Below are 27,169 nucleotides of genomic sequence, written 5' to 3' on the forward strand. Positions count from 1 at the left end.
GTGGCTCTTTTGCAACTAAACGATTCTCCAAAAGCATGGGTAACAATTTGGATAAGGGTCGGGGTAGTGGGGTGAAAACAACTGGGTTCTTCTTTCTGAATTCCGGTGGTTTGGAAGCGGTCCAGGAGGACGTTCCTTGGGTAGGAATTGAAGGCGAGAAATTTCTGGGTTTTGGCGGATTAGGGACAAAAGCTACTTCTCCAGTTTGCTCCCTAATATCCCTTCTCAAAGGGTATTGGCGTTTGAAAGGCGCCTCGGGTATCTTCTTTTCTCTTAATGCCCACTCGTGGCGCTCTGCCACCTTGATCGGGTGCGCAAATGTCTGACACCCAGAAGTGTTCGGTTTGTCGAAAAAATCAAATGGAAGGGCCTTGAGAAAAAGGTCTATTAGTTCTTCTTCCGGGACGGGCGGCTTTACCCGCACGCCCAATGCTCTCCATCTGCGGGCGTAGGCGCGAACGGCCTCGCTCTTTCCTTTTATGGTCCTTAAAAGGTCCTCTCTAGTTAGGGCGGTCAAAGTGTTAAACTTGTATTGCCGAAGGAACTCGTCTGCGCGTTTATCCCAATCGGCGAGCCTCTCTGGTTCCAATTCAATGAACCACGCCGGGGCTGCCCCGAGATAGGCTTTCCTGGAAGGTGTTAACCGATAGTGGAATGTTGTCCGAGAATTGCGACATTCGGCGCGAGATAATACTTCAAGTGCGCCTTGGGACACCCGGTCCCATTATATCTCCTTACAAAGTCTCGGTTCCTTGTAATCGGCGGGAACCTCTATCTTTTCGAACGGTGCAACCTTATCGAATCTCGAGAGCTCATAACCCCGACTCGCCAAACACTCTTCGATCTTAGCGAGCCTCTTAATTTCCTCTTCCATTTTGAGGACTTGCTTCTCCTTTTTCTCTAGATCAATCACAATGGGAGGATCTTTAGGCGGTCTCTCCGGATTCAGAGTTGGATTAGCGGTGGGCGCCGGATTAGCGTTCGCTCCATCGGATAGCCCCGCAGGAGCTTGAGAATTAGGGTCAACGGGGTATCTCCCCCGGCTTGCAATCATCATTGCCTTCATCTCCGCCACCATTGTGGCGATCACATTCATTTGATTCTCCGGATTACCCACACGAGGTGCGAGCTCTTCTTGTTCCATCCTTAACTTGCGCGTTTTGCTACGAGTCCTCGTATTTATCGCTCACCTGTTTTTAGGATATCAAATCAGTATGGGAAATATTAAAGGATTGGAGACATTGATCCGTGGTAATTGACTTTTCTATATGTATGCATGAAATGCTCATAAAAGAAATAGTATGTATTTATTACAAACCAAATTGTTCAAAGGTATCTAAAAGATAACAAATATATAAAATCTAAATGGGGGAATGGATCTATCCAAGTCGGGGACGCTTCCACTCTTCTTGCTCTTCTGATCCGTCGGAATCCCACTGGTATGGGTCTTCTCCTTCCTCCGACATCCACTGCTCTGGATCTTCGGGAATGTACGGCTCTACTCCCGGTACGTAGGGTACTATATACTCTAGCTCATATGACTCTACTTCTTCAATCCGAGGAGATACGCACTCGGGTACATATGGCTCTACCATTGATTGGCGATACTCCTTAAAATTCTGGATATACTCCTTGGAGGCCCCGTGAACGTTCATCTCATCGTCCAAATAGTCCGGCCATTCGACTTGTTGCGGTGGGAAATTCTTCAAAGCGTGAAGAATAAGCTTGATCCGGGCCCGATATAACTCCTTTGTTTCCTTAGTGAGCTTTCCTCGTGTCATATCAAATGAGAAAATCCCGGGACAAACATCCGGTGGTATCTCTTGTAGAACTCCAAATTGTCTCACCACTCGAATGGGGTAATACGCCACAGCGCCGGTACATCCCAATAAGGGGATAGGGCTATCTTCAATACCCGCAATGCGAGCTTCTAGGATCTTGGGCCAAGTCAAACGCTATCTAATATGTTCGGGTTTCAAATTGTCCAATAGCTCAACCCACTTTTTGAATGAGTACTTGGGTACAAGGGATTGACACTTAAGAAAGGATCTAAGAGGGTGAACGTGCTCGTTGATCTCATAACACCCCACTCGGAGTTGGAAAGTTTTTATATGAGAGGTGAACCACAAGTGGAGTAATCCACTAGACGCTTGGAAAACAGCCTTCTTTGAAGATTTGGAACGATTCGGGGAGAGAAAAGTCTCGGCTAAGATCATGTACGAATAATCCCAGCGACAACACGCTTGTCCGGCTATATGGGTTATGGAGGGGTCAAAAGTAGTTCTAGAAGTCGGGAATAGAACGAATGCAAAGAAAGCCAAAATGAACACTTTTCCCGATTTATGACCGGTTTCGGTGGGTAGAGAGGAATAATTATCGAAAAGGAACGAGAATGTGAATTTGTTGGAATTGAACTTGTAAACTTTTTCAATCTCGGAAGTTTTAAGGCGAAGGAAACTCGATAACGAACGAGTGGAGTCCATGTCCAAAGGGGGTTGAGCTATACGTTCTTCAAATTTGGCCCCGATAATAGCGGTATACTCCTCCAGCGTAGGGGTCAATTCCAATCCTCGAAAGTTGAATGTCATTGTTCGCGCGTCCCATGCCTTGGTTAGTGCTTGAATGAGCGCCGGTTGGTATTCCACTTTGATCAAATCTACAAGTCGTCCCAAACGTCCTTCCACATAGGCTTTGTTGACGATGTCGAGGCGATCCCACCATATAGCGAGTTCCTTGCGCGGTATTGGGATGACTTTGATGTCTCCATTCCCCATAATCTAAAAATGCAAAAATGATGATCCTAAAGTCAATTACCACAGTTTAATATGCATATACATGTAATGTGATGTAAATGTGCTAACCAAATTCCATGTCATCTTTTGGTAACATGAGGGTCAACTACTCCCACTTGACCCAAATAAGCCAAATAGGGTAGTTATGGACCTAATCTCACCCAAAGATGCCATGTAATTTGATTAGGATCGTTTAAGCGTAATCGGGGTAGAAAGTCGCTCACAAATTGACAACTCATGGAATTTACAAGTCAAACACAATAAAGTCAAAATAGGTAGAACATGACAGTATCTAGAGATGTTCGGACAATAAATGTCGATTAAAGTACAAAATATAATGAAACCTAGAAAATGCCCCAAAGTCGTACTAATCTAGACGGTCGGAATGGTATCCTCATCCGATGAAATCTCTACTATCTCGGGAAGCTTGATATCTTCTTCATCATCGGAGGATATGGTGATGACTTCCTTCTTCTTAATCGGGGAATGCTTTGGGGCTGTCTTGGTCGCACGTGGCTTTCTTGCCAACTTCATGTACAACTCCCAGATTCTTTCTTTCTCGCGCTCAAGCTCCAAATATCGTCCACATCGGGTATAATCGCAGCTCTCACTACGGATGCGGTTCCGTCCGTTGAGCTCTCGTCCGTGAACAAATCCGAAAACTCGGAATGTAGCGGGTACTCGGTCCTCGCGTCGAATGGTCCTCCGCTCCCATGTGAATACATCGGGTACATCCACACGACTTTGAGGCGCCATCTATCCTAAAAGGGAAAATTGACTTTCAACCCCGATCGCTTAAACGATCTTACAAATTGTGATGAAATGTAGTGCGGATGTATGATATGCAAAATTTAAATTTACAAGTTCAAAATAAAAAGGGTAGAAAGCCTTACCAACCGATGTTACTCTTTTTTTTTTGGTTTTTGGTTTTAGGTATACCAACCATCCATTTCACATGCGCATGAGACAGGTGAGGTTTAACTCTAAAGAAATCAAAAAGGCTCGGGTATGGACCTAAAAAGGCTCCCGCTATACAAATCGATGGGCCGCCCACAAGCGCAATCAAACAACAAGTGGGTAGGACCATCAATCTTGCATAGCGAGCGGGATCAAATATGGTCAACCCAAGTGCAATCAAACACAAGAGCTTCGCATACCGATCCCTATCTATGGCGACCTAAAAGGTGATTTCGCGGCTCGGGTTTAGGCGCTTGTGTGTGCGGTGTCGTGATCCTCAAAATATGCAAGACATGCACAACAATTTATATTCAAAACACCGCTTCAAAATTTGCACAAATAAACAAACAATCCAAAACTCCATATCTGCATCAAAATGATTAGCATAGACGCCACCCCTTATAACTCCCATCTGCATCAACATTTAACACTTTTTGTTAGTGGACGTACCTCATCTTCAAGAGCATCCGTAGAAAACGAGGTTAGAGAACAATCAGCATTTTTATCGGCTTAAATCCTCTTAAAGATGTCCCCGGTGGAGTCGCCGGTCTGTCGCGACCCTCTCCGTCGGATCCGGTCCCGGCGGGGCGAGTAGGGTTAACGAGCCGATCCCCCTTTTATATATATTTACTTTTTTTTTTTTTGGGGATCGCGGGTCTCTCCCAAGACCCATTACTCGAATCGCGATGTCGGATAAAATTTATAAAATATCGAAATTGACCTTGTGTGGTCGGGTGGCATGTGCGATGTGTACATGCAATCTTGGAGTCGCCACCGATCGATTTATTGGAAGGTACGATCGGAAAACCTTACCGAGCGGTCGGGAGAAACCGTTCGGTTCCGCGAAAACCCGAGATTTTTGGGTCCGGGGACTTGGTTACGCCAAATTTCATATTTGACGCCCTTTCGGTTACCGATGTTGATTGTTTTTCTAATCTAGGATTCCATGCAGATGTAATATCGGGTGAGGTAGGCCCTAACGGTTCTAAGTTTTCATGCGGATGGGAATTTTCTATCCTAATCAATCACAATCGGAAAAATTAATGCGCAATCAAAATCATTACAATCGATCAAATCAATCAATCAAGGTTCGATATGTCTAAAATGGCCCTATCGGCCCATACAAAAATCAAATTTGGGTGTCGAGGTGATTTGGGTAAAAATTTGGGGCGAATGGCCCGGAAGGGTAGAATGGTCATTTTTGGGGTTTGGGACCCGAAAATCACAAAATTTCGATTTGACCAATTTAATGTGGCCATTTCTCATTTTTTGTGATTTTCTTGAATTTTTTCTAATTTTTCTGTTTTTTTGGAATTTTTATTTATTTTTCAAAAATATTGGGAATTTTCCGGATCGAAATTAATCGACCCTTGAAGTCTCAAAAATTTTCGATCCAGACTTTATGAGTCCCGAATCGATCTAGAAATTTTTAAAAATTTTTTATGAAAATCTGGGAATTTTTATGAATTTTCTAAGTATTTTTGCAATTTTTTTGAATTTTTGGAAATTTCTTTTTTTATTTTTTTATTATTTTTTTATTAATAGACCGGACCGGTTCGACTCGGTCAACGGCCGGTCAACCCGGTCCAACCGCGCCCAAACCCTCTCTACACAAAAAACGGTACCGTATATGTATATATACTATATTTTTTGATTTTTCAAAAATACTATTTTCTAATATCCGAAATATACTAAAATGAATGGACGGCCGAGATCAATCGGCGAATCAATCTCAGCCGTCAACTCTTCCCTAAACAAAACGACGCCGCTACTGTCTAATATACGGACGGGCAAGATTAAATCCTAAGAATCCATCCCGGCCGACGAAGCTTACTAAGCTAAACGACGCCGCATCTGGCGCCGAACGGACGGCCACGATTCAAAGCTAAAACTAATCTGGGCCATTGAAAGTCCTAAACTTCAAAACGACGCCGCTCTCGGCCCTTTACACAAAACGGCACCGAATCACTTAAAAGCACGGACGGCCGGGATCAAAACGTGATTCAATCTCGGCCGTCCATTCCGTCCAAAGCCAAAACGACGCCGAATCGCCTATCTTGAACGACACCGTTTTACATTTTCTGTATTATTAATTAATAAAAGAAAAATCTAAAAATACAAAAAAAAAGGATCCAACGGCCCTAAATCAAACCTAACAAATTATCTAAGCCGTCGGATCGGGGCGACTCGGCCTCTTCGCGCCAACGACGAAGCCGAGTCGGCAATGACCGGACCACTCGGCGCACGACACCTGGACTTTGACCCGTTGACCGCGCCACGTAGACTTCGTCTTCTTCGCGGCGACGACACGTAACGGACGGCCGAGGCTTCCTGGCGAGATCCGACGGTGAAACCTCGGCCGATCAACCCCAAACCAACACCAAACTATTCCTAATGATCTCCAGATTAACATACTAAAGAATCAAAACACTTCAACGGCTAAATCACAAGAAATAAGCCATATACGATCACGGCATCTCAAACTTCAATCATGCAATATCGAGCATAACAATGCAATCAAAGCTTCAGGTACGTTAATATCAAGTTAAGGACACTTACCTCGGGCTCTGATCGAGCCCGGCGTTGCCAGATTTGTCTGGCCGAAGATCGGCCGAACCGAGAAATGTTGGAGGTTTGATTCGGGTGACTCGGGCCAAATCAATGCAGAAAAAGGATGCAATTATGGTCAGAAGTGCTTTAGGAGTAAAAGGCACACGCTAATTCAAAGAATGATGCTCGTGAAATGGATGTGCCATGATCGCACAGCAAGGAGAATCGAAGTTCAACTCACCGTTTTAGGGGATCTCGGTGCGATCGAGCTAGTGCGATCGTCTCGTCCAAGCTCGGGCGAGCTTCCGGTGGTGGTGCGGTGATCCGATTTGGCCTTGATCGGCGGCGACGAAGTTGCACGCCTTCGGTCCGCAACTCGCGCCCGAGCCTTGCGCGAGAGCTTCTCTCTCTTGCTCTCCCTCTTTCTCTCTCTATTCCGTTATGTGAATGAGCGAATGAGCCACCCCTGTTCTAGAATCCTTCTCGCTATTTATACTCGCGTTTGAACTTGAGCGCGCACGGACGTGAGCTGGCCGAGCTTCCTCCGCACGTGCTCGAGCATGCCAAATGGTCTAAACGGCGTTAAGAACGAAATGCGATTCCGTTGGACTCCGTTTGGTACTCCGGCGATGCCAATTATGCGCGAATTGAACCGAGTTTGCAGAATGTTGACTTTTTCGTATGGCCGGAACTTTGAGTGGCTCGCCGGAGCTCCTCCGGCGACCATTGGCTCCGAGGTCGAGCTCAATCGACGGGTAATTACCTGAACAATAAAACGCCCGGGTCAATTGATCTAATTGTCGCCGATTGCCCCATCAATTTGCTCATTAAAATTCACCCAAGTATTGTTCATGTGCGCAGATATTCCGAGGAAGACGGCAATCTTTCGGGACCGGTTCGACCGGTCCGACCCGTGATCGACCGGCCCGAATCGGTTCGAGACATGTAATTTTTTGCAAAATTTCAAAATTAATCCAAATTGACTGGGAATTTCTGCAATTAAACCTCAAAATTGGACTCGGGGGCCTAGATATTATCTAGAAATGTGTTTTTACCCAAAATTTCCCATCAATTTATACGAAAACCCCAAAACTTTCAATTTGCCCAAATTGGGGAAAGTTCAATTGGATGTGTAATTGATCAAATTGGACCACGAGACCCACACCAATCGATTCAGCATATGTGAAAACATAAGGGACCAGTCCAATTTTGCCACGAAAGTCCCTCAATTGAGATTAATTTCAAAAATTGGCAAGTTGAGGGACTTAATTGCAAATAATTTGGGGATTTTGCCTAATTTGTGCAATTCGTGCAATTGGGGGTGCAATTGATCAAATTGAAGTTCAAAGGGACCACAATTGAATGTCTAGACTCCAAATGTGCAAAAATTGCAAATAAAAAGACTCAATTGGTATTTTTTATGCAAATTCAACTCTAGGCATAGTGAAGAAACACCTAAAATTGAACTTAATTTTCAATTTTTCTTGAGATCAATATGAAAATGGAATTAAAATAAAAATATTGGATATTTTTGTGTATTTTTGTGACCTCGAAAAGTATTTTTTATGGATTTTCAAGTATTTTCCTATTTTCGAAAATATAAAAAAAATGCGAAAAATATGAAAAAATATTTTTTGTTCCAAATTGGTTCCTTAAGCTTGGCCAAGGCTTCCAATGTTGATTTTATAATTTTTTAATTTTTTATGAATTTTTAATGAATTTTGGAAAATAAAACTAAAGAAAAGCGATTAAAAATTCGGGTGTCAACAACCTAAGACAAAACAAATAAGTATGCAAATGAACGAGAATACTCGTTCACATATCAGATCTACATCCGTACCATCCCCTTCATCGGATCCGAGGTTATTGAGCACACTCGTCATCCAGTTCACGAGGACCTCCCTCGCCACCCCCTTCGGGAAGTTCCGGTAGGGGTGCAGTGGCGGCGGCCCATAAAAATAGGTGGGACTAGCATTCGGCACATGTGCCGTCTGATGGTGCGGTGCGGGTATGCATGGTGGGTACGGGTACGCTGCCGGATAATTGGGCGCTGCGTTGTGGTGATATGTTGTCTGAGGACGGGGAGCCGATGGCCGATACGGGTGCGGGTACGCCGCCGGATAATTGGGCGCTGCGTTGTGGTGATATGCAATCCGAGGGTGGGGTGTTGATGGCCGGCACGGGTACGGGTACGGGTACGGGTACACCCCAAGATAATTGGGCGCTGCGTTGTGCTGATATGCTGTCCGAGGGCGGGGCGTTGATGGCCGGTGCGGGTGCGGGTACGGGTACGGGGTACGGGTACGGGTACGTGTGTGCGCGTGTCTGTGTGTGTAAGGCAGAGAACGAGAAATTTCATGGAAATACCGTCCCCCATTAATTCCCACAATTCAACTTGATCATGTGAGGGGGTACCCACATTCATTCTTTGGACCATAGTGCAATTAACAAAAAAATAAATAAATCAAGATACAGAGGCCATTGAATATGCCACATTAGCGTGCGCCGCAATCATCCCTGACTACACCTTCATTAATAGTCTCAACAGCAGTTTACCGCGTTCTTAAAGTCCAATTTTGCGGCAATTGGAAAAATAAAACCTTACTCTTCTCCTAAAGTGTTCTACCTCTTTTGCTTCCTTCTTGGTTCGTTCTCCCTCGGATCGGCAACTGGCTAGAGACGGGGGCCGACGAGGTCGGCATCGACATCTCGCTCCTAGGCACGGCCGACCTCGCCCTAGCCAGTTTTGATAAGATTTTTCGTATCATTAAGTGCGAAAAATTTCGTGTTTCAAACATTTATATGAATTTCATTCCGTTATGCCAAACACAATCAATTTGTTCATGTATAATTGTCCACCATTGATTTGGATCGATTTTTTCTGACCTTTTACCTAATTAAAATGTTGTCGCCCATGTATTTTGACCTTAAAAATCGAGGCATTTGAAATATTCATTCGTATATCTACACATGAAATTGCGCGTGCATGTGCGTACAACAGATATTCAATTGATATTTTCAAATTTCCACAGGACAACTTGCTTAAACTGAAGTAAGCAATTGTTCAGGTTTATTCAATTTTCCTACTGAAGCTAAGAACTACGGAAATGGGAGCTAAATCTTTGACAAAAAGTCAACAAACTAAAAGAAAATATTGATCTCCATTGATGGCCAGTCGAACCATCATAGAAACACGAGACCAAATAAATAAATATATCTTCCGAGTCTTCTCCCATTTTCTCTCTCATGGTTTCTCTCTCCTGCCTCCTCCGCGCAGTTCCCTCGCCTAAAGAAAACAGCAAGGAAGGAGGGGGAATCGATCGCCACTGTGTCGGCGCAGCCCCAACAGGAGGAGCTGCAGGACGCGCAGCTGGAGATGACGCTGTCGGCGCAGGAGAAGAACAGCGACCCGGTCCGCTGGGCTATTCGGCTCAACTCCAGCCTCACGCTCCGTCGGCGTCTCCCTCCCCTCTGTCGGCCTCGCTCACCTCCTCGTGTCCCACATATGCTGGGACAACCACGTCCCAATCGCCTGGAAGTTCCTCGAGAAGGTCCTCACTGTCGAGATCGTCTCTCCCATGCAAGTCCTCGCCATTCTCTCTTCCAGGTTCTTGTTTCTCTCTCTCTCTCTTCCATTATCTATATGACATATGCGAATTGTCACCAATATTTAAATTTCTACGGAACTAAGTTGGGCTCTTTGGTCTATCCATGCTTATTACAGGGAACTGCTGTAAGTATTAAAGTTTCTTTCTCTGATATATTGGTGTCATTAGTAGGGTCATACCTTTTGGCATGTGATCCTAATGAATTCGGCAAACATTGATGGACCAGATCAAATAATTGATGATATAGCTTCATTTTCTGCATTAACACCTTACAGAGATCCCGATGGGCAGTATCATAGTCCTTGGTGTCTGTAGCTGACCGATTTCTTAGTATTATTGTCCATTACGGCGCAATGAGAAATCTCTGTTTTCTGGCTTATTAGCATCCCTTTGATCTACTTCTTCTAAGGAAGACGCTAACTTAGTGGCTAACGTAAGATTCACAAATACTATATTTAACACGTTTTTAACGTTGAATTTATACGATAGACGAGAAATGCAGGAGCCGATTCCTATTTAGAATCAATTGAATTTTGATTTATATGTGCACTTTATTTTTTATTTTTTTTTAAGAAATGTCTTCATTTGTGGTATGTCAGCACAAATAAGGTAGATACCACTTGTGTCGGTCCTATCGAATTCGTAACTTCTTTAGTTATCGCATTTTTATCGCAGCATGGTAGGACGGACCCGCAATTATTGATGTTCTCCTCGGTGTCATTATGTATTTTTCTTACCATTCACTAAAAGATATGGAAACGTATTCATTTTCCACAAGATGCGCTCGTGAAAGATTGATGATATTAACCATTCAATTAGATGATTTCGGAAAACAAGCAATACTAAGGAACTGTATTTGCATGCCTATTGGACCCCAATTGAAGGGATGATTTTTTTGGAGCCGGTGTTCGGGCATCAGAGTTGCGTGCTTCTATTTGCTCATAATGCCAAACTGAATTTGATTTATAAAGATCAAATTCGAGATTGCAATAAAAGATAATTTGCTCCTATTTGCCCCCGTCATTTATAGCCCCACATCACAATTTAGGTGAATAACAGACAAAAGCTAGGCTCAGTATCCGTGAGCCTGTCTCATTATCCATTCTCTTCCGGGTTCCCGGATCCGAAACACATTGAACAACAATATCTGGTGAAGGTAATGGCTTCGATTCGGACAACATTGATCGCCTCTTCGACCTCCCGAACAGTTTCTTCTATGCCGTCATGGATCGCTTCTGTGAAAAGACATGGAGCCACACCCCTCGGTACAAAATCGAGTATTGCCAACGGTGCCCCGATGAGGTCCAATGGCTCGACCACGTTGGTCCGAAACCATCTCTCTACTTCAACGCCGGCATGTTCGTTTAGCGGCCGAACCTCCACACTTACCAAGATTTGCTGGAAACCCTCAAGATCACACCTCCGACTCCATTTGCTGAACAAGACTTCTTGAACAACTTCTTGAACATGTACTTCAAGGACATCTACAAACCGATTCCTAATGTGTACAACCTCGTGCTCGCGTTGTTGTGGCATCACCCCGAGAACATCGAGCTGGACAAGGTGAAGGTCGTTCACTATTGTGCCGCGGGGTCGAAGCCGTGGAGGTACACGGGCAAGGACGAGAACATGGAAAGGGAAGATATCAAGATGCTGGTGAAGAAGTGGTGGGATATCTATGATGACGAGTCTTTGGACTATAAGAATATCGTGGCCAAAGATGAAGCGGCGAAGCAAACGAAATGGGATCGGTTCCTTGCGGCGTTGGCGGAGGCCGGAGCTTTCCGCTTCATAACCATCCTGTCTGCAGCCTTGCTGTTTGGAATTAGGGTTGTGGTTTTAAGTGTGTAGAGCAATTATAGAGACAGACACGATTGGAATTGGTTGCTCTGTTCGTTAAGTTAAACGGAATTTCAAATTAACATGTATATTATACTTGTATTGTATACGTGGTAGTGGAATTTCTCTTTAAGTAAAGTAAATTATTGATATTAATATAATGGAGACCTATGTCTATACATCATTTACCCTATGTTTTCTTATGTAATTTAGAAATACTCGAAATTTCGACTACTCTTTTGTAAATTATGTTTATGAAGTAACACGTATTATTTATTCACATTCCGCATATGTAATTCACGCATTCATATCATTTTATGGGTTGTCACATCATCTCAAAATTGGTTTTTAAAATCAAATCAAAAATAGAATTATCTAGATGATAGTTCAACGTTCACAAGAAAATTATCAAAATAATCACATTTCTATTGAATTGAGACATCTTAAATATTTCAATTATGACAATTCAATCCTAAACATTTTGCATATTTTCCAATTCAATCCTATTGATTGGAAAAGTCTGACATGGAATATCTAATTAGCGCCGACCATCCTAAGTGGCATGGTTGGAGCCGGCGTGTTTACCGGAAAATGTTAAAAGTAGTGTCTTTCATTACCACCAAAAAAAAAAAAAAAAAAAAAACCTCCAATAGGAAATGTAGTCATTCTCCCTTTCGGCTCCGATTTGGATTAGATCAATATCGAGAACCCTAAAATCATGAAGAACCTAAATTTCTTTCAGTTTTTCTCCCAAATTCGAGCACTCCTTTCCATTTCCCTCAAGCCGAGTTCTTCTTCCGTCGCCCGCACCCGCCCGATCCGAGAAAAAGAGTTGCGTTCCGGCGTTTGACAACTATCGGGCCTTGGCTTCCAGTAACCGGCACAAAGGTTGGGCCATTTTTCGATTCTTTGGGCCTTGGTCAAGAACGGGCTCGATTGCAAAAGATTGGGCCCATTCTCATAAGTTTCTGGCCTATGCTTTTAGTACTGTTCTGTAAGTTCGGAGATGGGAATAATTGCAAAATATTAAAATAGCACTTTTGCCCCCCAAAAGTACACCTTTGTTCTACATTGCTCTTGGAAATTCATTGGGTCTTACTTTTACGTCCTCCACTGCCACATTCACGACATACCCATCGGTGAATTTTCTTCGCAATAAACTCCATACCTCAAATCAAATGCACTTTTAGTCCAAAGATATTCATTTGTGCTAATCTTTTATCATCGAGAGCATCATCACGCCCTTGATCCTATATAGCCGTGAAACAACAATAACTCTCGATTGTCAACTCCGAATTCATAAGATATCTATATACCCATTTATTCAAGATATTATGCCGATATGTATTTTGTGTAGATTATTTCTTATATCAACAATGAAACCACGGGGTTTAATTTTAAACAAATATATAGAAACATAGAAATTAGAAGGTTCGGTGAGGGTTTAATTTTTGTGTGTTGGCAGAAGAGAGAGCTACAGAATGGGGCCCTCAATTTTGCAGCCCCTTTTTTTTCCCTTAATTATTGCAAGTCTTCTCTCGCCCGCTTTTTTATAAAAAAAAAATTCGTTTTTTTTTTATGGTCTGAGAGTTCTCTGACTCTGAAGAGTAGCCACATCATCCCCCACTGAAACTCTCAGATGATACTCCCATCCGACATCCCCCCACTGAAAGTCTCACCCCACTGAAACTCTCAAATGATTCTCCCATCCGACATCCGAAGCGGATGTCGGATGGGAGTATCTGAGAGTTTCAGTGGGGGATGATGTGGCTCGCTCGCTCCCTCTCTCTTATATATAGAGACAACCCCCTCTCAGTCCCTCAGAGACCAAATTTCTCGTTTCTCCTTTACAGACTCCCTCTCTGTCTCTGTCTCTGTCTCTCTCTCAAAACCATCCTGAAGCGCAGAGATCATGGCGTCCAGGCGTCTGGTGATAACCATTACGATTAAGCCGGTCAATGGCCTCGAGGCCAGCAATGTCGGCCTCACCGCCTCCCTATCCGGGGACGAAAGCGACAACAAGCAGCACGCCTCCGTCCACAAGAAAGGCAGCACCACCAACCCCTGGTTGGGCCACACCTTCGAATTCACCGGGGAAAAGGCCGCGCTTCTCGGCACCCGTCTCGAGTTCAAGATCGAGAAGAAGGAGCCCTTCTTGAACACCTTCTTCTGCTTCAAGACTACTTACGTGGTCGGCAAGGTGGATGTGCCCGTCAAGGATCTGCTTCCGGATGGCTGCGCCAGTGACATGAATCCCAAGGTGCTGAGCCTCGAAGTGAGGTCCTCCTTCCCGAAGGAGACCAAGGGGAAGGCCATGGCCGTTCTCGAATTTTCCTACGAGTTCGGTGAGCGGTTCCTCATCGAGGCGCCCCTGGAGCTGGAGGAGGTGACAGTCACGACTACTGAAGCTGCAGAGCGCCATCAGACGGGGAACGCCACTCCGCCGCTGTCCCAGCATCACCCCGGTCCAAACTTCCTGGAAAGGCCCGGTCCAAACTTCCTGGAAAGGGCGGGGACCGCGGCGGCCGGGAACGTGATAGCAAGTGTGTTCAGTAACCTCGTATTCGGCGGCGCGTAGTATTCTCGTTCATTTGCATGCGTGTTTGTTTCGTCTTAAGATACATTAAGCTGGTTTTGAGTCCTGTGTCGATTTGTTAAATCTGGTTTGTTTGGAAGCGATCTCATCATGTTTGTTTCGTCTTAAGATACATTAAGCTGGTTTCGAGTCCTGTGTCGATTTGTTAAATTTGGTTTGTTTGGAAGAGATCTCATCGGATGATGAGACTGATGTTTGTCTTGCTACTTCTCGATTCCAAAAGTGACATGTAAAACTTGGATTTTTCGGATCCGACACATGTCGCCCGATCGGCTACTGGCTTGGGTCCGGAGGAGCCTTTTCACAAAATCTTTAAGTCCTACAAAATCTGTGTTTTTTATTCTGACCAAAAAAAAAAAAAAACCAAGGTGGTATTATCGTTAGTATAATTATTCTGCTTTAGATTTTTTTTTTTGGGTCGACAAACCAAGGAGCTCTTTAGGAGTAAAATGGAATTTTCCTCATTGTTAATATAAGAAATAATCTACGCAAAATACATATTGGCATAATATCTTGAATAAATGGATATATAGATATTTTATGAATTTGTGGTGGACGATCGAGAGTTATCGTTGTTTCACAACTATATAGGATTAAAGGCATGATGATGCTTTCGATGGTAAAAGTTCAGCACAAATTAATATCTTTAGATTAAAAATGCATTTGATTTGAGGTATGGAGTTTATTGCGAAGAAAATTCACCGTGGCAGGAACATGGGGGTAAAACCTATGTATACGTCGTGAATGTGGCTGTGGAGGACGTAAGCGTAAAGACCCAATGAATTTTCGAGAGGAAGAAGGGATAGAAAAGACCAAAAAAAGATGAATTTGGGACTTGAACGGAATTTCACAAAAGATTGGGGGTACAATCGCGAAAGTGAAGAATTATTGTTTGTGAGATTTTGTCGTTTAGAGCTAAGATACGAGCAACAGAAAGACCTCGTGAAAACCTCTTTAACATTTCACCCTCAAAATCAATTCTCTCTCTCCTTCAGGAGCGTCAGATTTGTTCATGAAGATTGCCGTTTGACCGGAGAAATCAGCCGCTGATCCTTCTCTTTCACCCTCTCATCGTTCGCCATGGATCCCAGCCAGGTGAGTCGAGTCGTCTCTTGTTCTTGTTCGTCTCTGAGTTTGATTTCTGTCGACATCTCCGGGGTCGATTTGGTCGATTTTCTGTGCTTTTGCCCAAGTTCGGTTCTCGAGCGTTTCCGTAGGGCGTCGTTCGTGCTTTGGATGTTATCGGTTGGCTCGGTTTTGCATGACAGCGAGATCTGCCTGTGTCGCGGAGTTAGAGCCAGGTCATTGAGTTGCTCCTTCAATTGAGTTCGATTTGAATTTGCGTTATATCGTTCAGATGTAGGCACAGGGTGCATTCGTTGGATCTGGAATTAAAAGTAAGAAGGAGACAAGGAAATGGGGAAGATTTCACCTGAATTTTATAATCTTTCAGAGTAGAAGTTAATTGCTACCTCTTCCTCTAGATGGAGGAAGCTCCTTAAGCTGAGAACTGAATTTAAGCCCTTGATTAAGTATGTTGTCGTTGGTGGTAACACAATTGCTTATGGCTGGATCCTTGGCTTCCTATGGAGACTTATGTTGGATGTGTTTCCTCCAAGGATAGTCTATGATGCTGGGTTATCCCTCAGTTTGAAGGGATCCGATGTGACTGGGAAGGGGGCATGGCACTGGTTTAGAAATGTGATTGTGATTGTGAAGAGCATCCTATGAGGTGTGGCCCTCCCAGGTGTTAGCGGTGCTGCCTTTCTTGTGGACGGGGGTGCACTGCTTGTTGTTGCTTTCGTCGCTGGAGGGACCGGCGGCTCATATGAGGTACACTGCTAACTACAGACCTAATGTCTCTGAACCTGAAGAGAGATATTGGAGGGACCTGGAGATGTGTTCGCAGGTCCGTCTTTATGGTCAGCAAGATCCAAATGTGTCTACAAGAAATTACGTGGCGGGCCATGATCCTGGGTATGGCTTTGGACTCATGGGTTCCATGTCTGTATCGTCCCAGCGAGGAGATGTGTCTGCGATGCAACGATATGCTCCCCGTTTGGATGAACTGAATCCAATGAGAATGAACAATGTGAGGCCCGAGGCACCCCTGATTCATAGAAACGAGTACCTTGATCCTAACAGGGGACTGCAATCTGGATATCGAGGCGATGCTTTTGGTTTTGCTGCTGGTCCTCGTTGGCCATACTCTCGATAGAATACTTTCGGCTGGCTTCAAGAATAGGTGCTTGCAGAAGTGATACTAATCTTTTGTTTTCTTCTTTAAGTGAATGCCTTACGCACTAAAGTTATGATTGGGTTGAATAAACCCCCTCCCCCCCTCCTTTTGACTTCGAATAGTGTATGGCTGAAGAAAACCTCCCCTCTCCCCATCTTTGGACTTCAAGTTGGCTATGCGTGGAATTGGCTCGTCTTTTGCATTGATCTCCCTCTTCTGTCGGATTTCAGCTCCAGTTTAGTCATCGCGAGAAGGATTTTGAATAGTTCAAAAGTTGGATCATGTGGAATCAGCTCATTGTTTCTGCATCGCCGATTCCAGCTTTGTCTAGCATCAGTTCAAGTGCTAGAATATGCAAAAACTGCTCTTCACTCATCTTCTGCGCTGATCGCTCTTATCTCAGATTTCAGCTCTGTAAACAGTTATTAAGCCTTTGTTAATCACGAGATGGATGTGCAACTATTCCTGCGGGAATTGGCTATTTATGCTAGCTTCTGTGTTGATCATTCTTCTCTCATTTTTGCTTGATATTGCACTTAAATGATCATTTTTCTTCAATGCGACACTCCGGAGCAAAGTCTTGGCTAAGAAGAAGAAGGGGTTAGAGCAATGCATGAGTGGACTGGATATGCAGAGTGATTCATGGTCGTAGTGGGCTCAAATCTCGAATAATTAGTGAGGAATAAATGATCTCAAATCTTTAGTGTCATTGGTTTTGTTAATTGAGCAGCCCAAGCATGGTCTTCTTCTACTTTACTAAAATAAACAGGACGGATTAGTTCTGATCCCAAATCTTTTAAAGTGACAACTTCCTTTCACTCCACAAGTCAAAATGACACATGACATAGATAGATCCAATGGCTAGTAGAACTCCTTTATGAGACGGACAGAATGATTCAAACTGTGACTCTTGTAATAGCTTTCCAATTCAAACAAATCCGTGACATAAATATTCACGAAAATATTTAAATATAAATTATTTAAAATTAATGAAATTATTATTATTATTATTTTTTTTTTTTAAATGTACGCCTGCGATTCTTGATCCAAAGAGAATATCAGCTCAGCTGAGGGATATAAGTGGTTACCGTCCGATGGTGGCTGATGTGATGAGCTGCAGCTCCAGGTTGTGGCTTTGTAAGAAGAGGGAGAATGTCGCTGCGATTGCCGCTGACGAGTGCTTTTGTGGGGTCATAATCAACAATCGAAGAGAGTGCCACTATGCATTGACTTGGGAATAATCCCAGGTCAAGGTCGACGATTTTAGTAGGATTCGTCGGTCTCGCATGTATTTTGAGGCGGACAAATTGCAAGTCAGGAATGGTTAGGTTCCTCTCCAATTGCCTCGGCGAAATATCCAAGTGCAGCGGAAGCATCGCGCCCGTCCACCCGATCAATCCGGTTCAGTGAATCGCATCTTTCCTTTTTCTTTTTCTTTTTTATAAGAGAGAAACTTCGCCGCGAGGTTTTTCCTTTTCTTTTTTTTGGTCGGATTCACCGCGAGGTTTACTAACTGGATAGATGGTCATGCAATACCCCGAGATCACTTAAAGATCAATGTTTTGTTTAATCCAATCCCGAGAATTCAACTAGCCTTTGTATATGGAGAGGACTTTAAAAAAGAAGGAAAAAGAAAACCCCGTGTAAGGAATGGAATTTACAGAAGTTATGACGGTAGGGATAAGGATACTATAAGTATCATAATTTTAGTACGACGCTCAATTAAGTGTTATATTTTTTTTCGACCATTGAAGTGCCATAAATTCTATAAAAAAAAAAAAAAGTTCACTTGAATGCTATAACTTTCAATCGATCATTTAAGTGTTAAATTTTTTTAAAAACGTAAACTTAAGTGTTGGGAATCTTATGTAATATAGCACTTGTGGTAAATGTTTTTTAAATGTTATGGCATGATGCTCAAGCGATCGATTGAGAAGTTATGTAGCACTTAAGTGATTAGGAAAAAAAAGGTTACTGCACTCAAGTGAGCATTGGACATAAGTTATGATACTAAAGTGGTTGAGAAAAAAGTGAGCGTCGTATAAAAGTTACGGCACTTATGATGTCATTTTTCCTCGGAATGTGTCCATCGCACGATCTTTTAAAGCTGGAGAATATATTCTACCGCGACTTTCTTCTTTTTTAGGATTGTCAATGTCAATCACATTTAAATGATCATTTTTCTTCAATGCGACACTCCGGAGCAAATGATATCTAGTTGGCTATTTGTGCTTCGATTGTGTATCTTTCGATGTTGTTCCGCAGCAGTTCACGCCTCGCCAAAGCCCACGCACACGCCGGGCATCGAGGATGAACTTCTGACCATCTTCAAGACTGCAGTTGCTTGTGTGTCTACTTAGGCCATAAAAGGGCATGATTTCTCGGGCTCTATCGGCTCGTTCAACCATTTTCCATGGTGTTCAAAATTCACGATTAGCCACTGATCCTAGAAAAGATGAAGCGACTTCAAGCATTCCATTGGATTAATTTGCGGGGGATGTTGTCCGATAAAAGATGTCGCTCTCTCAGTCAACCACATGCAATATCTTTAATGAGAATTAGCGTCATTGCAACTATTTCATTATGTCTCAAGCTTTTTTCCATTCTGCCTTTTTGGATTTTCTTTTATTTTTTAATGCATTCTTGCTGTTTTGGAGAATGCGGTTGTCTCTGAAAAAAGTAATTAATGCCCGGGTTGTAGGGGGCATACCGAGTGCGTTCATTCAGTATAAATACACTCCGGCCAAGAGTTCAATCTCCATCGCAATCTTTTTCGGATAATTCGTTCAATTCAAGGATAGCTATAATGCCTTGAAGTTCTTTACAACGTCGTTGTAAAGTTTGCTTACTTTTTGCACAATTTCATAATATTCCTCACTAATTATTCGAGATTTGAGCATAGTTGACGTTGAATCTAAAGGTTCTACTACTGGATAAATATCTTTAGCAGCTAAATCCTCTTAATATCAGAAAGCATTGATTCGTGTCGATGTACCTCTCAAGGGCACCGTCTTGAGTCATCACCATATTCCAATCCTGTTGTATTGTTTAGGCCCGTTCGTGTCGATCTACCAGTCAAAATAATTTCTTCCGTGTGTATTATTATTTATTTTTTTTCGGTTTCCGAATTTCCACGTGCACCGGGAGTATGCTTTATTTTTTATTATTTTGGTAACGCGTGTGTTTTGTTTCCCGATAAGAGAAAATAATTAAACCAGCGTTGGTTGGTTAGTTAACCATGGTTGGTGCTCCACCCGTGTATTTATACAAATTGCAACCATTTCATTATGTCTCAAGCTTCTTTTCAATTTGAATGCAGGGGATTTTTGACAGGGGACAGAATTTGAGTGCTTAAACCCATATCAGCATGAGTACCGAGGATTCCATTTCGTTCATGCCCAAGCAAATATAGATGTGCCTTTTGTTCCGGAAAAAGTAAAACCTGAATTTTCCGGCATCCCGATTCGCTGGTAGGGAGAAGACAGGAACTCTAGTGATACTTCCAAACCTGTTTCGCACCTAGTCTTAATCAGGGCACGGCCATCGTAGTGAAAGCCAAGTGCCCATGTCAAAGTTAGAAATGGAAAATTCATCTATGGCTTAGCTCACCATAAACCAACCCATCTTTTCGGGTTTTCGGTGCGGTGAACTTATGTTGCCTTAATTTGCGCAAACCATGTCGGAACAATTTCACCCGGAGGATAAACAGAGTCTATGAGAGAGCTCGGAGTTTGTCGTGAATTCGGAATAGGAAACCACTGTAGACGACCAAGGTTTAATCCCGCTCTCAGAACAATCCCAAGTGAAAACCAACATTAGAAAATCCAAGTTATAGATAACTTTGTGAATCGAGAAGTAGCAAGACAGCATCAAACTCATCATAATTTAAGCACAATAAAAGATCCGACAAAATCTCTTCAAACAATCCAAATCTAACAAATCGACATGGAACTCAAACCAACTTAACATGCCTTAAGACAAGACAAAACAAATACGTGTATGCAAATAAACTCATTTATGAGGGAATAAGAACACTCGTTCACATATCAAAACCAGGCATTGGTGAAATCCCCGCCATCGAATCCGAGGTTATCGAATGCACTTGTTATCGCGTTCACGGCAGCCGCGATCCCCACCCTCCCCAGCAAGTTCCAGCCGGGGTGCCGTGGCGGCGGCGGCGGGGCTGCAGGCACATATGCCATCTGATGGTGCAGTGCGGGTATGGGTGGTGGGTACGGGTCCGCCGCTGGAAAATTGGGCGCGGCGTTCTGCAGATGTGGAACCAGACGGGGGTGCATGGGCGGCACGTATGGTTCAGACGGCGTCGCTGCAGCTTGAGTAGCCGTGACTGTCGGCTCGCCGAACTTGTAGGAAAATTTGAGAACGGCCACGGTCTTCAGGGAGGAGGACCACACTTCGCAGCTCCGCACCTTGGGATTCATCTCGCCGGCGCAGCCATCCAGAAGCACGTCCACCTCGCCGACCACGTAAGTAGTCTTGCAGCCAAAGAAGGGCCCCTTCATGCAGCAGAAGAAGGTGTGCTTCAAGAAGGGCTCCTCCTTCTCGATCTTGAACTCGAGGCGGGTGTCGTGAAGTGCGGCCTTTTCCCCGGTGAATTCGAAGCTGTGGCCCGACCAGGGGTTGGTGGTGCTGCCTTTCTTGTGCACGGGGGTGCACTGCTTCTCGTCGCCGGAGAGAGACGACAAGGCGGACATCGTGGGCCCCGAGGTTCTCGACCGACAAAATGGTTATCACCAGAGGGTTGGACGCCATGATCTCTGCAGTTTCAGGAGATGTGATGTGAGAAAATATGTTGAAGAGGGGAAAGATCCGAACGGTGTTGAATGGAATGAAAATATGATAGCCAGTGAATCCTCACTAAGGTGTTTATATAGACACGGGGACGCTGGCCTCGTGGTACACAAGCAACACCGTAGATTCAATTTCAGTCACATCTTAAGTGCTAAGAAACTTACTACAGGTCCATGATTATGTTTCCCAAAGATTCTCTCTTGGGTGGAGGTTGGAACTTTGAGGGGACTGCAGGCGGAAGGGGGTATATTCTCTACTCCGCCATAGTCGGCATTAGAGCTTGTTGCAGAAAAATTTGCATGTCCCATGCAACTACGTGCCGCTAACTACCATGATTATGTTTCCCAAAGATTCTCTCTTGGGTGGAGGTTGGAACTTTGAGGGGACTGCAGGCGGAAGGGGGTATATTCTCTGCTCCGCCATAGTCGGCATTAGAGCTTGTTGCAGAAAAATTTGCATGTCCCATGCAACTACGTGCCGTAGTTAGCTTGTAGTCGGAAATTGAAAAAAAAATTAAAAATAATGCACATGGAAGAAATTCTTTTGATGGGTACATCGGCACGAACAATCCAACATATTGGAATATGGTGACTCAAGACAGTGCCCTTGAGAGGTATATTGGCACGAATCAATGCGTTCCGATAGCTAAATCTAAAGGTATCTATCCAGAAGTAGATCCTTTAAATTCATCGTTAATTATGCTCAAATCTCGAATTATTGGTGAGGAATATTATGAAATTGTGTAAAAAGTTAAGCAAACTTTATAACCACGTTGTAAAGAACTTCAAGACATTATAGCTATCCTTGAATTGAACGAATTATCCTAAAAAGATTGCGATGGAGATTGAACTCTTGGCCGGAGGGTATTTATACTGAATGAAGGCACTCGCCACTCGGTATGAAGAGCGAAAAGACCATTCTCGCCTTTCTCGGGACGACCGGGGAAATTCACTAAAGACCATCCTTCTCGACGGATGGTCTTTAGTGAATTTCTTCAAGGGTGGGGAAATGGGTAGTCTTCTCTTCGCGAACACAGCGACAGTTGACGAGACAAGAAATTGGGATGGACGGGGGCGCGTTCGCGCGTGGAAACGACTCGCTCGCCACACCACAACTTGATAGAAATGAGGATGGCTGGAGCCTTGCTGAGAGATAGCGACTTCTTCGGCCTCCTCGGTACTCATGTTGATATGGGTTTAAGCACTCAAATTGTTGATATAAGAAATAATCTATGCAAAATACATTTGTCCGCGCGGATATTATCATATTGGTGATGCGACCATCCGACAAGAAGAGTAGGAAGATGCGACCACATTGGTGATCCGCGCAGATATTATCATAAAAAACGTTTGATTTGATCACAATGACTCCGCATTTTACAAGATCCGTTCTTGTCGGACCGCAATGGTGCCAGCGGGAATAGAGCCGTAGTTATCCTATCGGTGGCGTGATCGAACCTATGCCTGCGGATGAATTTAGGGGTTGTCGGAAGTCGGGAAGGGATCGGGGAAAATCGAATCTATTGATCGGGAGATTCTTTGCATATTTGAGAGTTATCACCGGGCGAACCGCCGCAATTTCGAAATCGAGAATTCCTTTGCTTAGTCGCTGAGGAAAAGGGAAAGGAGGAGGAGGAGGAGGGGGGGTTGACGAGTCCTCATTGGCCTTTTTCGTTGTCAGCATCTTTGACTTTGACTGGGGCTTTGCCAGCGCACGAGTCTCACAGGCCATTGGGACGCGACACTCGGCCGCACATACCGAACGGGACTAAAGCATAGGCCCGAAACTTATGAGAATGGGCCCAATCTTTTGCAGTCGAGCCCGTTCTTAATAAGGCCTAAAGAATCTGAAAATGGACCAACCTTTGTGTCAGTTTCTGGAAGCCAAGGCCCGATAGTTGTCAACGCCGGTACGCAACTCTTTTTCTCGGGTCGGGCGGTTGCGGGTGACGGAAGAAGAACTCGGCTCAAGGGAAATGGAAAGGAGTGCTCGAATTCGGGAGAATAACTGAAAGAAATTCAGGTTCATCATGATTTTAGGGTTCGCCATATTGATCGAAATCGGTGCCGAAGGGGAGAATGACAACATTTTCTATTGGAGTTTTTTTTTTAAATGTTTTTTCGGTAATGAACGACACTATTTTTAACATTTTCTGACAATCACGTTAGCTCCGATCGATGGTTAGCACCGACTAGATATCTCACGTTAGACTTTTTTAATCAATAGGATTGAATTGGATAATATGTAAAAGGTTTATGACTGAATTGTCAAAATTGAAATATTTAAGATGTACTAATTCAATAGATATGCGATTATTTTGATAATTTTCCTGTGAACGTTGAACTATCATCTAAATAACTCTATTTTCAATTTGATTTTAAAAACCGATTTCGAGATGATGGGACAACCCATAAAATGATACGAACGCGTGAATCATATATGCGGAACGTGAGTAAATAATACATGTTCCTTCATAAACATAATTTACAAAAGAGTCGTCGAGATTTCGAGTATTTCCAAATTACATAAGAAAACAGAGGGTAAAAAATCTATAAACACAGGCGATCCCATTTCGGTTTCACGAAGCCATTGGCGGCGACATCGGAGGCGATGATCGGAGCCATTTCTACGGTAGAAAGATTTGTGATTTTCTGTGAGTGGAATTGAGAGTTTGCGTTTGAGAAAGTTTCACAATTGCTTGGCTTGTTTTGAGTTGATCAGAAAAGATTGTGTAAGTATAATTTATAGTGGGAAACCAAACCAAACCCACCTCCACAAAACGACAAAAAGGCAAAAAAAATGGGATATATTGATAAAAAAAACATATGAATTTATATCGTACCAGCCCTTTTATAAGGAAAATTTCGCCTTTCGATGGAGAGACGAACGAAAGCGATGGAGAGGCGAGGAAAATTTCGCCGACGAAATAAAGCGATGGAGAGGCGAGGAGAGGAGAGGATAAATAAAGCGAAAGCGATGGAGAGGCGAGGAGAGGAGAGGATAAATAAAGCGAAAGCGATGGAGAGAGGGCGAGGAAAATTTCGTCGGCCAAATTTTCCTTATAAAAGGGGCAGAACACGAACTCAGTCCTCACGCACTCTAGCTCTCTCATTTCTTGTTCTCTGCTGCCTATACACAAACACTCCCATCTCTCTCAAAACTCCTTCACATTCCCAAGAACCATCCTCAAGCACAGAGGCGATGGCATCCGTCGACATAACCATGATCTCAGCCACGAACCTCAAGGCCTGCAATGTCCGCCTCGCCGCCTCCCTCTCCGGCGACGAAAGCGACAACAAGCAGCGCACCCCCGTCCACAAGAAAGGCAGCACCGCTAACACCTGGAAGGACCACACCTTCAAACTCCCCGTGAGAGAGGCCGCGCCTCGCTGCACCAACCTCAAGTTCAAGATCGAGAAGGAGGAGCCCTTCTGGAACCCCTTCTTCTGCTTCAAGAAGGGGTCCTTCTTTGGCCGCAAGACTACTTACGTGGTCGGCGAGGTGGATGTGCCTCTGGATGGCCGCGCCGGCGACATGAATCCCCCGGTGCGGAGCTGTGAAGTGCGGTCCTCCACCCCGGGGATCGTGGCCGTTCTCCAATTTTCCTACAAGTTCTCCGAGCAGTTCCCCGTTGAGGCGCCCCCGGAGCTGGAGGAGGAGACAGTCACGGCTACTCCAGCTGCAGAGCGCCCTCAGAGGGGGAACGCCACTCCCGCCTATTTTCATGTTCCCCAGGCAGGATACGTGCCCGCAGCCACTCCACCGCCGCCCCAGCAACACCCCTGGCGGAACTTCCTGGGGAGGGTGACGAACGCGGTGGCCGTGAACGCGATAGCAAGTGTGATCAGTAACCTCGGATTCGACGGCGGGAATTTTACCGATGCCTAGATTTGATACGTGAACGAGTAGTATTCTCGTTCATTTGCATACGTGTGTATTTCATCTTAACTCTTAAGGCGTTTGGATCACCTGCCATAAAGGCAGGTGACATACCCCAATCCCCACCCTCCATTTTTTTTCTTCTATTTCCCTCCCCCCCTATAAACAAGGATGGAGGGTGGGGATCTAATGCATCCCCTTAAGGTATGTTAAGCTGGTTTCGAGTCCCGTGTCGATTTGTTAAATCTGGTTTGTTTGGAAGAGATCTCATCGGATGATGAGATTGATGTTTGTCTTGCTACTTCTCGATTCCGAAAGTGATATGTAAAACTTGGATTTTTCGGATCCGACACTTGTCGCCCGATCGGGAACCGGCTTGAGTCCAGAGGAGCCTTTTCACAAAATCTTTTAAGTCCTACAAAATCTGTGTTTTTTATTCTGACCAAAAGAAAAAAAAAACCAAGGTGGTATTATCGTTAGTATAATTATTCCGCTTTCGATTTTTATTTTTTTGGTCGACGAACCAAGGAGCTCTTTAGGGGTAAAAGGGAATCTTCCTCATTGTTGATATAAGAAATAATCTACGCAAAATACATATTGGCATAATACCTTGAATAAATGGGTATATAGATATCTTATGAATTTGTGGTTGACGATCGAGAGTTATCGTTATTTCACAACTATATAGGATCAAAGGCACGATAATACTTTCGACAGCACAAATTAATATCTTTAGATTAAAAATGCATTTGATTTGAGGTATGCGGTTTATTGCGAAGAAAACTCACCGTCGCAGAACCCCGGGGGTAAAACCTATGTATATGTCGTGAATGTGGCTGTGGAGGACGTAAGCGTAAAGACCCCATGAATTTCCGAGAGCAATGTAGAACAAGAAGGGATGGAAAAGACCAAAAAAAGATGAATTTGGGACTTGAACGGAATTTGACAAAAGATTGGGGGTACAATCGCGAAAGTGAAGAATTATTGTTTGTGAGATTTAATCGTTTAGAGCTAAGATACGGGCAACAGAAAGACCTCGTGAAAACCTCTTTAACATTTCACACTCAAAATCAATTCTCTCTCTCCTTCAGGAGCGTCAGATTTGTTCATGAAGATTGCCGTTTGACCGGAGAAATCAGCCGCTGATCCTTCTCTTTCACCCTCTCATCGTTCGCCATGGATCCCAGCCAGGTGAGTCGAGTCGTCTCTTGTTCTTGTTCGTCGCTGAGTTTGATTTCTGTCGACATCTCCGAGGTCGATTTGGTCGATTTTCTGTGCTTTTGCCCAAGTTCGGTTCTCGAGCGTTTCCGTAGGGCGTCGTTCGTGCTTTGGATGTTATCGGTTAGCTCGGTTTTGCATGACAGCGAGATCTGCCTGTGTCGCGGAGTTAGAGCCAGGTCGTTGAGTTGCTCCTTCAATTGAGTTCGATTTGAATTTGCGTTCTATCGTTCAGATGTAGGCACAGGGTGCATTCGTTGGATCTGGAATTAAGAGTAAGAAGGAGACAAGGAAATGGGGAAGATTTCACCTGAATTTTATAATCTTTCAGAGTAGAAGTTAATTGCTACCTCTTCCTCTAGATGGAGGAAGCTCCTTAAGCTGAGAACTGAATTTAAGCCCTTGATTAAGTATGGTGTCGTTGGTGGTAACACAATTGCTTATGGCTGGATCCTTGGCTTCCTATGGAGACTTTTGTCGGATGTGTTTCCTCGAAGGATAGTCTATGATGCTGGGTTATCCCTCAGTTTGAAGGTATCCGATGTGACTGGGAAGGGGGCATGGCACTGGTTTAGGAATGTGATTGTGATTGTGAAGAGCATCCTATGATACTGGCCTGCTGCTAGGTCGTGGAATTCAGCCAAATCTCAAGCAATTCGGCTGAATCGTTTGGGTGCCT

The 27,169-nt window shown here is 44.0% G+C and overlaps 1 protein-coding gene and 1 pseudogene across 1 annotated transcript; both read left to right on the forward strand.

The window, feature by feature from the left end:
* The window catches only part of LOC115733367, a 52,096-nt pseudogene extending 40,304 nt beyond the window's left edge, over positions 1-11,792 (forward strand).
* A 12,802-nt stretch (positions 11,793-24,594) lies between these two features.
* On the forward strand, positions 24,595-25,281 carry LOC125315501. Its single transcript, XM_048280663.1, has one exon. It carries the CDS (start codon positions 24,595-24,597, stop codon positions 25,279-25,281), a length of 687 nt encoding a protein of 228 aa, XP_048136620.1.
* The last annotated feature ends 1,888 nt before the right edge of the window (positions 25,282-27,169 follow it).

This window comes from Rhodamnia argentea, chromosome 6, assembly GCF_020921035.1.
Source record: "Rhodamnia argentea isolate NSW1041297 chromosome 6, ASM2092103v1, whole genome shotgun sequence".
NCBI classification, from domain to species: Eukaryota; Viridiplantae; Streptophyta; class Magnoliopsida; order Myrtales; family Myrtaceae; genus Rhodamnia; species Rhodamnia argentea.